The sequence below is a fragment of the Furipterus horrens genome, unplaced genomic scaffold (genome assembly GCF_987537825.1).
Source record: "Furipterus horrens unplaced genomic scaffold, mFurHor1.1.pri manual_scaffold_2, whole genome shotgun sequence".
NCBI classification, from domain to species: Eukaryota; Metazoa; Chordata; class Mammalia; order Chiroptera; family Furipteridae; genus Furipterus; species Furipterus horrens.
The window spans coordinates 213880904-213893785 of NW_028327172.1; the positions used below are offsets into that span (position 1 = coordinate 213880904).

Below are 12882 nucleotides of genomic sequence, written 5' to 3' on the forward strand. Positions count from 1 at the left end.
ATTCAATAAGACTGTATCCATTATAGCTTCTCTCCTGATTTTCCCCCACGCCCCCATCTTCTCTGACAATGTCCAATTGGAAAAGATGGCAACCCTGTGGTTTACATTTCCAGATAATTGAAACATGTCAAGTTCACCTTTTATGTGTCTACTGCTATATTCTATAACATACTACTCACACCACATTTTCTTTCGTGGGAACGGGTAACGGTTAGGGTCCTAAAAGGACACAGATGGCACTCAAATTAGAGTAATTTAAAGAAATGTATTTACAAAGGACCCATTTACTGAGACGTGTGGGTGTAGCGGAAGAACCAGGGATCGGGCTCAAAGCAGTGACACTGTCACCAGGCCCAGAGCAATGAAGGGACAGCTGCTGAAGGCCAGAAGGAGCACACACCCTCCAGAGGAGCAGTGACCACTGGTGGAGGGACACCACCAGCCCACGTGGACCTCACAAAGTGGAAGCCAGGGGACTACATGCCTAACCTCCCTCTGGTCGCCTGGGACTTCCCAATGGCTGAGTCCAGCCAGAAACCAGGCACCAGGACAGTCCTCATGTGCCATGCTGGCTGGTCCCCCAGGGCGGAGAGTGGGGTGGAGAAGGTGGAGGGTGGACCCGGAGGAGCAAAGGGAAGATCTCCGCACAGGACACAGGGTGGAAGGGCCAAGGAGAGTAGCCGAAACCCAAGCTCTGCCACGCCCTGGCTGTGTGACCTTAGGTAACCCCCTGAGTCTTCCTTTCCTCTTTAAGAGGGGAAGTGAGCAGGGCTTTTATGACTATTTAATTCAGTCGCATCCGTGGGGGCCAGAAGGATGCTGCAGTGGTGGGAACACTACCTGGTACGTCCCTGTCTCCACCCTGCACAGCCTCCCAGGCTCGTACCTTCCTTCTATCCCGTTCCCTAACCTCCCCCTCCCCCCCAAAGTGGAGCACCAGGTAAATTAGCAGGCGAAGTATCAGACCAGGAGCAGAGACAGACCCCAGACCAGGCCACGAGCGTCTGATATGTGAGTGTTCCAGGTCATAACAGGACCGTCATAAACGTCCTTGAGAAACGAGCCCCGGGGAGAAACCAGACAAGGAAAGGACTTCACAGTTCCTCTCTCTTTTTTTACAGTTGGCTGTAGAGACCCATCTTTACTGTGATTACAGAAGCTGCTTTGGCCCTTAACTTCCCCATCAATATGTCTGCTTAACTATTAAGACAGTTCTGGTCCCAATTTCAGCTTGTGTTTGGAGGGGGCCGGCTTCACCCAATCCTGCCAGGCTGTATCAGGCGCCAGCCGAGTGCACCACATGTCAGTTCGGTTACGACACTACCTACCCAGATGTGACCTGAGACTCCACAGGAGAAGGGCTCCGGCCTACAAGACCACCTCCGCCCCCTCCAGTCTCAGGCCCAGACTGGCACCTGCTTCTGACCACCCGGCTACCACCTGGAGGTTCCCACACACCCCCTCCCTGGGTTTGATTAATTTGCTAGGATGGCTCACCAAGGTTACTGGTTTATTATAAAAGGATATGACTCCGGAACAGCATGAGGCCAGGCATGAGGGAAGGGTGAAGAGATTCCACACTCCCTGAATTTCTGCTTGCTCTCCAAACCCCATCCTTTGGTGCTGTTATGGAGGCTTCATTCCATAGACAAGAGTATTTAAAAATTACTGACTAGTGGAGGCTGAACTCTATCTCCGGCCCCTCCCCCCCGCCCCAACTTTCAGCTGGACTGCAAATCTCAACCCTCTAATCCCAGGGGCGGCTCCACAGACAACCGTGGCCCTAGGTGTGGCCAAAAACTTGCTCATTAACATAACAATAGATACTGTTATGGCTCTTACCATCCTGTTTCAAGGGATTTAGGAGCTCTGCCCCAGATACAGAGACCAAATGTATACTTATTAGAAATCACACTATCACAAGGCTCCATTCATTTATTTAGCTACTCTTTGCCCCATCTCACAAAGATTTTGGAGTACATAACAAAAACCTGCATAGTAAAATAGGGGAAAATAAAAATAAAAATCATAGAAAAATCTAGATAGACTCTATGACAAAGATAAAATTCAGGATCCTCAGGAACCCATCACTCCATTCTATTAAGTTTAAGATATTAATTTGCCTCTGAGCTTCCTGATAGTTTAAGCAAAAAGGGGATCATGCTTCTTTATGCATACTAATTGCCCATCGCAAAAAGCAAACCAAGTCTTCAGGGAGAGCAATAAGGATGTATCTTTCAGAGTTAAGGGAGCGTTGTCAACTTTACATGGCATGTTGGCTGGTATATGGGTATCATGGCTACAGAAATAGGAGCATTTTTTAAAAATCCATCCCAGTGTAAACAGAGGCCATGACCGCAAACAGGACCTCAATGAAAGCAAAGCTTCCAGAAGTGTAAACTTATAGGGAGTGAGGGGAGGGCGTGTGGAAAACTTCAGTAGGAATTGTCTTCTTTACCTCTTGCTGTACTTCCATAACTGATTGTTCCCCGTTACCACCCAACGCTCTCAGGTCCTACACAGAGAAGGGAGCTGGAAGGCAGAAAATTAATATGAGTTCCTTCCATTTTCAAGATCAGGCATCTTCCTAGAAAATGCTTCAATGATTTATGTGTTTATTACAAACTTCTGTGTTTTGGATGCAAACACATTCTCAGATAATTTATTCATTCTCATAAAATGTCACAGAAACAACATATCGGGTGGCTCAGTAATGGTAGAATTTTATGGTGGTATTTTTCATCAAGTTGAGCAGTTATAGATTTATGTTAATGTACATTTCATGTCATTTTTCTTATAATCATATTCTGACATTATCTGGAAACCATCAGATTTCAAGAACTTATCTTCCCTGAAGCTTGACTTTATTTTCATTTCTAAAAATGGATAAAAGTTTTGCTTGAGGGCAAAGTATATACATAGTAAAGTTGTTTGTGATGAACCATTAGCATTAACCACAGATTCAGAAGAAATCGTCTTCTTTTCAAATGAGGATAGCTGTAACATTTAAATGTGGCATGGCTGTGTCTCTTAATGCTGGGAATAAAGGAGGCTAAAGTGAATTTCTCTCTGCCTTAGGTGTAAACCAAGCACAAACTCTAAACCAATTTCCTTTGAAGTGACAAGCATGCCAGACACAAGAATGAATTTATCACAAAATATAATAAACTACCCAAGGAAAAAACAGAGAGAATTAAACAGAGGTGACTGAACATGTACGTCCAGAAACACAAGGCTGGTTGAAAAGAAGCAAAATATAATTCTGCATAATGCCATCAGAAGACCTTTCTGTGAGTTGCCTTTCACATGAATTTAGACGCCAAAGGAATTAGAATCAGAGATAACGTTGTAGTTAATCTGGGTCAACACCTTCATTTTATGCAAGGAGGTCTAGCAGGAGAAATGATTTGCTCAAGGTCACCAAGCAAGTAGTCACAGCCACGACCAGAACCCAGTGTTTTGTCAACTGCGACAATGATTCCAGAGTTTTACTGTATGTGCTGGCATCTAAATTTATTTTTCTGCAAAGCCCCTCTCCTGTTTCCTAACTGATAGATGGCCCACGACCTCGCAGGCGAGGTTCAATGCCAAAGACATGTACTGATGGGTGATGCTGCCCCCTAGTGACGGAACACAGAAACACACAATATCGCAAAAAGGATGGAATTTGGCATCGTATATATTATAGCGTTAACAGGTGTAAATTTATTTCAGACACAACCCCTGGCTCAAAAGCAACAGAGGCATTAATATAATATTCATTTCAAAGTTAATGTTATCAACTTTGTAAAACCACTCATTAATCAGACTACAAGTCTCACCGCCACACAAAGTAATAACGCTCAGAGGAAAGGAAAGGCCTCAGATAACTGCTTGGCGTAGTAAATGTGTTTTCCAATCGAGAACTGTAAAGTGACCAGAAATGGGAGAATTGAAAAAAACAAGCTGTTCCAGCACTTTGTGGTCACTACCAGGGTAGAAGGCTTCTTCGTTCAAAATCAGTGCCAGGGCATTGAGTCACATAAGACAGCGGAGCATGAGGAGCCCACAGTCTGGCCGGTTCTGTACTAAGTATTGTGGGAAACTCAAAAAACCGGGGCAGGAAGTCTTCACGGAACAAGGGCCATTGAACCAAGGAGCGAGACGGTGACCTCACAAGAAGTTCAGCATGAGTATCCATGCTCAGCAGCAGCAAAGATGTGGTTGCGTGAATGTTGGGCTTGGGTCCCAGGAGCCTTGGGTTCAAATCCCAGCTGTACCGCTTTCTAAACATGAAATCTACAAGTATGTTCCCTCTCCAAAGTTAGGTTTCATATCTACAAAATGGAGAAAACAGCACCTACAGCCTAAGGTATTTGTCTGCTTTCAAGGTGATAACCAGTGAAAAATCTTCAGCACCGTCACTGGGACACGGTGGAGCCTCGACAAAGGGCCACTGAACTAGTGATTTCCAGAACTCTTCCCTGCCTCTTTACCCTCTGCCCTTTGCCCAGCACTGAGATGTCTCCCTGGCTCTCTCTGTAGACTGAGAGAGAGTCTATTTCTTCATGTTTTGTGTACAAAATAAATCTGCTGTAGATAAGTATTAATATAAGCTAGACTCCTCACTGACGAAGACCATAGTTTATTAGACATCGTTTTCTCTACAGTAAACACACAGCACCATGTCGGGCACATGTGGACGCATAGTAAATATTTATTAAGTTAACTCTAAAATTTAGCCCATTTTGATCATGTATTGGAGAAGCATTGCCAGGTGTCATTGGACCACGAGAGCCCAGCCCGGGGCCCTCAGTCATGTAGTCCCATGAGGTAGGGGCCTCCAGAGGGGCAGGTCAAGTAGTCTGGGCTACTTCTGGCCTCATCTCAGCTCTGATTTTAAACTTAGCAAGTTATCCTCCCTCACTGGTATGAGCACGCCTGCAGAAACACGGTAGGACACAACGGTCTCTAGGGTTTTTTGAATCCATGGATGTGATTCTTACGTACAAAGCCACCCATTCAGTAGCCCACACCATCACCCTTCAGTCCCAGCCCTTCACTGCACCCTGACCACCCAGCCTTCCTCCAATTCCCATGACACACTGGGTCAGCAGGAATGATGTCTCCCCAGGCTCATTTCATCCCAATTCCTCCCTTCTCCCAGCATAAAGCTGCTCAAGTACATGACCCTAAAAAAATTGTACTTTCTGACCTTCTTTGAGGCATTGTCAAAGTAGGTAGGTCCCTCCCACATCCTTGATTTTGCCTAATTTAACTGTTCCCCACTCAACCCAATGACTGGTTTCAGCAATTTATTGCTGGGATTAATTTCTAAAAGTTGAGCAGTTAGAGAGTTTTCTCAAATGCGCCTTGTCAAAGACACATTAACTTCTTGGATCCTAAATTGCTCCCTATCACTCTTCCATAGTCGGTCATCAGGACATCACAGCCTCACAGTTCCCTCTCACGTATCACAGAACTCTTCGATGTAACAACTACTGTGGCTGGGGCCAGGCTTTATGCAATCTGGCCCCGAGTCTCCTTTGCTACTTACACTGATGATCTATTTCTAAAAGTTCTGATTTTCATGATCATATGTCATAGATGGAGGGTATTACATATGTTTAACACAAATTGAATGGTAGCTAAGTGAAAAACAAGTATTATTTTATTCAATTCTAACCATCCAAGGGACTATCCTTTGTTATCTGCATTTTACAGACATAGAAACTGAAGTCCACAACATTTAAATAACTTGCCCGGAGTTACTCAGTAAGCGATAGAGGTGAGATCAGAACCCACTTGAATGACATCAAGGACCCTATTTGTGGCCATTCTGTTGTGTCATTGTCCCTTCTCTCAAGAAACAAATTCTTTAATCTTATATGTCTTCTTTTGCCACTGTTTAAATCACAGAGAAGGATACCAAAGCTCAGAGAGGCCAAGCAATTTGTATTAAGTCACTCAGCTCATCAGTAGTAGCACCAAGCAGGTCAAAAGCAGGTAAATGTATAATGACCAGATCCCTGAAAATAATGCTTAAGAACGAAGTTGGAGGACTGGCACTACTCAACTTCAAGACTTACTATAAAGCTGCAGTAATCAAGACAGTAACGGTGAAAGCACAGACAGATCAAAGAAACAGAACAGAGAGACCAGAAATAGACCAACATAAACAGAGTCAACCAGTGTTTGACAAAGAAGCAAAGACAATACAATGCATCAAAGATATTTTTTTCAACAAATGGTGCTTGAAACAACAGGATAGTCATATGCAAAAAATTTTTCTAGATGCAGACCTTACACCCTTTACAGAAATAAACTCAAAATGGGGCATAGCCTGAAATGAAAAATCAAAACCATAAAACTCCTAGAAGACACCATTGGAGGAATCCTAGGTGACACTGGTCATGGTGATGACTTCTTAGACATAACCCCAAAAATATGATCCATGAAGGAAATAATCGATAAACTGAACTTCATTAAAATAAAAACTGCTCTGTGAAAGACAATGCCCAGAGGATTAGAAGACAAACCGCAGACGGGGAGAAAATATTTTCAAAAGACACCTCGGATACAGGACTATAATCCAGAACATACAAAGAACTCTCAAAATTCAACAAGAAGAAAATATGCATCCTGTTGAAAATAAGAATGGGTCAGCGATCTTAACAGATGGCAGATAAGCGCATGAAAAGAGGCTCCACATCATACGTCATTAGGGACATGCAAGTAAGACCAGGAGGCACCGCTACGCACCTGTGAGAAGGGTGGGATCCAGACCATGGCGGGCGGTGGGGCCACGGGGGCTCTCATTTCCCCCATTTTCCTCTTTTCACAGTGGCTAGAGACACAACGCCCTTTTACGTTTCAGTTGCTATATATTAACTTTTTCCCCATCGCTTTCTTCAGTCTGGCCAAGCAGCGAGACAATCAGTCAAACCCTGACTTGTACCAGTCACGACGTCGGTAAATACTTCCACGACGGCGAATTTCAAGCCGCCGACGTGATCGCTGACCGTGGCGTTGGGAAGACACGCCGTTCCGTGTTATCGCCCACAGACACCGCCGAGGGCAGTAACTCCAACAGCGAAGAGGTACCCGGGGAGTCAGGAGCTTTCCGCATGCGTTGCCTTGGTTTCTGGTGTGACTGCCGTGTACGTTTACGCAATCCATTGTTCGATCAGAGCTCCGCGTCACGACCGCATTGCAAAGTCCCCGAAAAGGTCACCACCAGCCTCGCTGCTGCTTCCAGCTGCTCCCGACGCGCCACAAAAAAAGTGTCCCGATGTTGGCGCCCTCCCCGGGGAGGTTTTAGCTTCGCAGACCCACGCGAGGCTGAAAACCTCCTCCTGGTTTCACCCTGCTAAGTCACAGAGGTCATGGTCAGGCCGGGTCCTGCAGATTCCACAGCCCTGCTGGGCTCCCCTGCGCACAGGACGGCGCCCAAGCAAGAAGCTGCTGCGGGAGGGAAACCTATCTCGTCTCGGAGGGAAGAGCCAGAAAGGACGCGCTCGGCCGCCAGGTGGCGCGCGTGGGGACAGCCTCGTCCCAGTGAAACTGCTTTATTCAATGTCAAGATGGGGAAGACCTGGAAGGAGGAATATTTGGGTCTTCTTGTGTGAAAGATACGAAACTTTTCCTAGAACTTGAGAATATTTGTGTACTTCTTCCGAAAGGCAAACAGCCATATTTCCTTGAATTTTCCATGACACAGAAGCCAGTAACAGTGGGTGTGCGACAGAGACCGTGTCCTTGACGTGCCTTTAGTCACGTATTCCACGCGTGAAGTCCCGCGAAGTGTGAGTAACCCTTCCCCACTGTTCCCGATGAGAAAATTCAGCCGTCCCTCAATGCACTTGGTTATTTCATGAGCACTTATTGAGAACCTGCTATGATCCTGCCCATAGGAAGTAGCAGCATCAAGAATCGAATTCAAGAAATTCAAACCAATCTTAATCTTCTTGTTATCCCAAATGCCTGCAGTATTATTGCTTTATTAAACAAGCCTCCTAAGAAAAGAGAAACAAAAAGACACTGGTTGTCTTTTATCTGGATTCTCTTCAAAGCTGAATGACAATGTGACGCATTGCTTCACTTGGGTCGTCTGGTCTTCTCACTTACGGAGTCCCTGAAGTTCATCGCTAACTCTTAGTTTGTAGGACTTTAGTTACCTAAGCGATGAATAAGAGAAGCAGGACACCATAAGTTACCATGAGTAGGTGTATTTGGTGCACCTGACACCCTCAGGGGTGTCACTGCGGCTGCTGAAGTCATACACAAAATGTTTAAGTGGGACGAACGCCAAATGATGCCAGAGAAAACCTTACCTTATAAGGAAGGCACAGCACACTTTGTGTGTCCAAAGACGCAGCGTGGCTGAGGCAGAGTTCTTACACAGCCCGTGAGACCCCCGTGACCAGGGCACCCCATCTCAACGGCCCACCCCAACCCCCATGCTCATCTCACCTCAGGGCCTTTGCACTTGCTGTTCCTTCTGTCAGGAATACTTTTGCCCAGAGATTCACATGGTTGGCTCCCTCACCTATCCAGGAGGCCTCTTGGGGTCAGTCTGCCTAAAAGACAGTGGCCCCATCCCCTACCTTTCCCCCTCCGGCTCCTGCTGTCTCTCGAGAGCACCCTGCTTCATTTTCTTTGTAGCACCTGTCATCACCTGCCACCACACACTTCTGTCTGTTTGCTTTCTGTCTCCTGCCACTGAAATGTAGGTGATGTGGGAATAGCAGCCTTCTTCTTCTTCTTCTTGTTTTTTTGAGATTACACTCCCCAACAAATGCATCAATACATATATTAAAAGGGAATCCGTGCCTGACATGTGCTCTGTGCTCAATAATAAGTCAATGACTGAAAGGAAGACAGATGTCCTTTTCTAAACTCCCAGTCACTGAAGCAAACAAGAAAAATGTCTCTGAAACAATAAATGGAATGTTCCTATTGAATTCCAGACACTCAGTCTCCTTATTGATCTTTTCCCAGTGAATTGAATTGATCCCCCATAGATAAAGTGGTAGCTATGAAAAAAGACCTCTTGGAAAGCCAGCGTCTGGCTCCAACAGGGAAACTCATTACCATGAGCAGCCACAAGCTCCCGCTTTTGCTCAGTTGCTCAGAAGTTGAGGACAAAACACAATAAAACAAGGGCAAGCTAATTTTACATTTTCTAATTGTATGCCTTAAGAAAGCAACGTGGGGTCTAAGCTTTTGAGCAATATCATTAAAATAGCCAAATATACAAATAACTATATTGCTGCCATTGCTGAAATATGTCCTGGGTCATATTTCATGTTTTTACAATGCCAAGAACATCTATGATTCTGGTTAGCCATCAGTGTTCGAACTCATGCAGGGAATTCTAAAGTAGCTGTTTAAAAAAGTTTTCCAGGACAAAAAAGAAAAAACAGGGAGAATGGTAATTTTGTTCAATGAGGAAGTTCTTTTACACCTGGAAGACCTCCCCTCCGACCAGTACGTGTTGTATTTTGCTGGGTTGGGTTGAATAGGGTTGGATTGTGCCGTGTGGGGGCAGCTGGATCTTTACCCAAAGGAAACCTGAAGAGGAGAGCCAGTGGGAAGGAGATGAAGCAGAGACCCCCCAGGACGCTGGGGCTGAGTCAGAGCCTGCCCCTCGTCCCTCGGGCTTCCTAGGAGTCCCCGGGGGACGCCCAGGGAGTTCTTCAGAGCACAGTTAAAGCCACAGGCTTAGGCCACCTTGTCCCACAGGGGAGGAGACCAGGCTCAGCGTGTGGCCGTCCAGGCTGTCCTCGGCTGAGGCGAGAACCTCCTGTCGTCGGAGACACGCGGTCTCGCTGCCTCCTGCTGCAGCCCCTAGCTACATTTTCGCCACGTCCGCTTCCATGGGTAGATGAACACTGCTTCCCCCGGAGGCTGTCGCTGACACCGCAGACAGACTTGAGTCTCCCAGATCTCCCGTTAGCACTACACCCTCCTCTCGACAATTCTTACCATTTTTAATCGTTTCCAGCGCCGGTCCACCCGCTTTGGGATAAAAGCTACGGCAGCAGGAACCCCACCTCTCACCTCCCTAGCCACATCCCCATGACCTAGAACGTGGCCTGTAAACAGAGCTGTGACCCCCTTAAGGGGAAGGACTAGGACATGTTTGTCTTTTCACCCCCAGCGCCTGGTACTGCGCTGAGCTCAGAACAGCAGCTCGGTGATTGTCTTCGAGGTGAATTGAGTTATGGAAATAAAATTATGTAGAAGAGTCAGGAAAAGACTTTCCTGACCTCATTCAGGCTTTTCTAGGGTTGGGTGGTCTTGGGCAATCGTCCTGCCTAGTTTGTCCTTCGTTTTGTGGTCCATAAAGTAAAACGGATTCTGAGATCTTTGAAAACCCTTCTGTCTGGAAAATTCTATATAACCCTATATTCCTCTGCTTGGAAATGTCCAGCGAAGGTGTTAGGCCTTAGGCCAGAACGTGAATTAATGAGATTACTACATATAAAAGAATGCTAATTATAATCAAGAATTAACTGGTGATTAAGAGGGAACCTGAAACTTTGTTCTACGAATTACTAACTTTAAGGTGGCTGGAAACAAGATACTCAACTTCCCCAAGCCTCAGTTTCCTCATCACCAGCACACAGGTAACCGAGGTGTTTAGCTAAGTGCTGGGTATCTCATTGGATATCAACAAATGTTAATTTACGTTTTTATCAAGATTATTCAGATAGGAACGACCTCCATTTAAATAGGTATAAAAATAGCTCGCTGATGTTTTCTGTAAACTCACTGCTGTTCCCTCTTATGTTCTAGGAGACAGACCCACCAAGCCACACAAGGTGAGCGGGATCACTAAAACGCGCCGCTGCCGCCCCTTATTTTAGCGGCGCAGGACTGCGGACACCGCGAAGGCCTAGCTATCGCTTGAAAACTGCGTCCCGAAAGTGTGGTTGGGATTTGTAATTCCCGTTTGTAAATCAGCAAATTCTTAGCCATTAGCTCAGCTCATACAACAAGAAGTTTAACTTCTGATTCTCTTTCCTTTTGCAGACTCCTTTACCGCCTCCTCGGTAAGACACCTATGATAGTATTCTGTTCTGCCATCTACTTAACTAATAAGTTCCGGGCCTTGAAAAGTTCCAGAATTTAAAAAAGGGGAAACACAAAAATTTGACATTGAAAAATGAATATGAGTCGGCCAAGGAGCAAGATGAAACAAGCCCTTCCTCGTCCACTCAGTCGTCCTTCCTTCACGGCCGTCTACGCAGTGTGTCCTCCTCTTGCCACTGCCTCCCTCGCCCTTCCTGTTCTCTCCCTTCTTCTAGTCCGGACACCTGTCAGACAGGACCGGCCCGGGGACATGCCTCCAAGGGGCTGAGGACATATCAGTCTACATTTACATGAGTGCAAGTACTATTGCATTTACACATAGACATGGACGTGGGAGAGACAGACGATTTCTTAGGCCTGACGAGGCAGCCAGTCTTCTCTCCGGGGGCTCTGTGGGTACCTCGATCTTTACCCTTGCTAGGAATCTTCCCATCACTCCCTCTGCCCTCCTAGAGGGAGGGTTTGAGCCAGCGACTGAGCATTCTTCCTCTCTGCATTTCCCCCTCCACCAGTAGCGCCCGACACACTTCCCAGTGAGTGAATGGGGAAGAAATGGGTGAGGAAGGTGTTCACTGATGTTCCAACATTTCCCCATCTCTTTGGGGGGTTTCAACGGCTCAGGGCTTCCAGTCTGGGATAAATGGAAGGTTTTTATGATATTTTGTCCCCAGGCTCCTAAAACGCAAACAGGGGGCATGTCGAAGAACCAAAGACACCCTGTAGAAAATTACATGAGAAAACAGAACCAAGTCAGAGAGCACATTGCAGGGGGGTAGACTTGGGCTCCTTGGAAGGGGCACCGCTCTGGCACCCACAGCCACCTGAAATGGGTCAGGCAGCGCTGTTGAGGATGGACGCCCAGAAACTGACGTTTCCCACCCACAGCTGAGGACGCTGAGGGCAGGGCTATCTGAGGACCCGCCTGTGCAGCAAAGTGTCTCAGTCTCCCCTGTGACTCTTCGCACAGGCCACCTGCTGTCCCTCTCCCGAAGCAGTACCAGCCCTTGCCCCCCGAGCCGGAGAGGAGCAGGTCACCCCTGCCTCAGAGGCACAACTTCCCCGGAGCCCAGAGAGAGCCCAGGTGAGAGAGGGGCCGTGGGCGCGGGTGGAATGGCCGGGGCGGTGGGGGGGGATGGGCAGGGGACGGGGTGACAAGGACCCCCAACAGGCACAGCTCACGACGGACTTCCGAATGGGGTGGGGGTGGGAGGGACCGTCTCAGAACCCTGCGTTTCATTCCTTAACCAGAAACACCGCTTTTTTGTCAGGAAATGAGTTATTGTGAAAGAATGGCTCGCTTGAGACCCAAGTTAGTTATTCGAGAAAGTGTTAAATGCCAGAACGGACTCGGGACCTTCTCTGTAAAAACCAAAAGGTGGTTCGAGTTACCTAAGGGACCGTATCGGTCCCCGGCCTCCGATCGCCTGGACTGGGCAAATATAACCACGTATGAAAATCAGCTGTCAAAAGCGTTACTGTCTCTGTAGCACACAGATCCCCCAAAACCAGCCCTCCGGTATTAAGTGCTGGTGGCGAGCCCTCGCTCCCAACCGTGCGCGGCACTCGGCAGCCAGCCCTAATGACAAAAGGTGACAAACCCGAGTGGGTGTATTATTTCCCCAAGACAGTTTGAGTGTCCAGAACTACCTTATCTTAGAAGTCGGGGCAGAGGTTCGGGTTTCTCGCGTGTTCCCGCCCAGCGTGAGGGGTGCTTTCTTCCCGCAAGCTTAGGTCAGCAGGCTGGGGCACCGGGCTTTACCCACGCGTGAGCATTTCTCGTGGGCACAGAAAGTCAAACTATTAGGC

At 47.1% G+C, this 12882-nt stretch overlaps 1 protein-coding gene across 1 annotated transcript in view; it reads left to right on the forward strand.

Moving 5' to 3' along the window:
* CLNK (cytokine dependent hematopoietic cell linker) overlaps positions 1 to 12882 on the forward strand; it is an 83442-nt gene that overhangs the window by 37921 nt on the left and 32639 nt on the right. The window contains exons 6-8 of the mRNA XM_090267400.1: positions 6895 to 7079; positions 10780 to 10805; positions 12044 to 12157. Coding sequence (XP_090123526.1) covers positions 6895 to 7079; positions 10780 to 10805; positions 12044 to 12157 — 325 coding nt within the window. The remainder of the gene's footprint in view (positions 1 to 6894; positions 7080 to 10779; positions 10806 to 12043; positions 12158 to 12882) is intronic.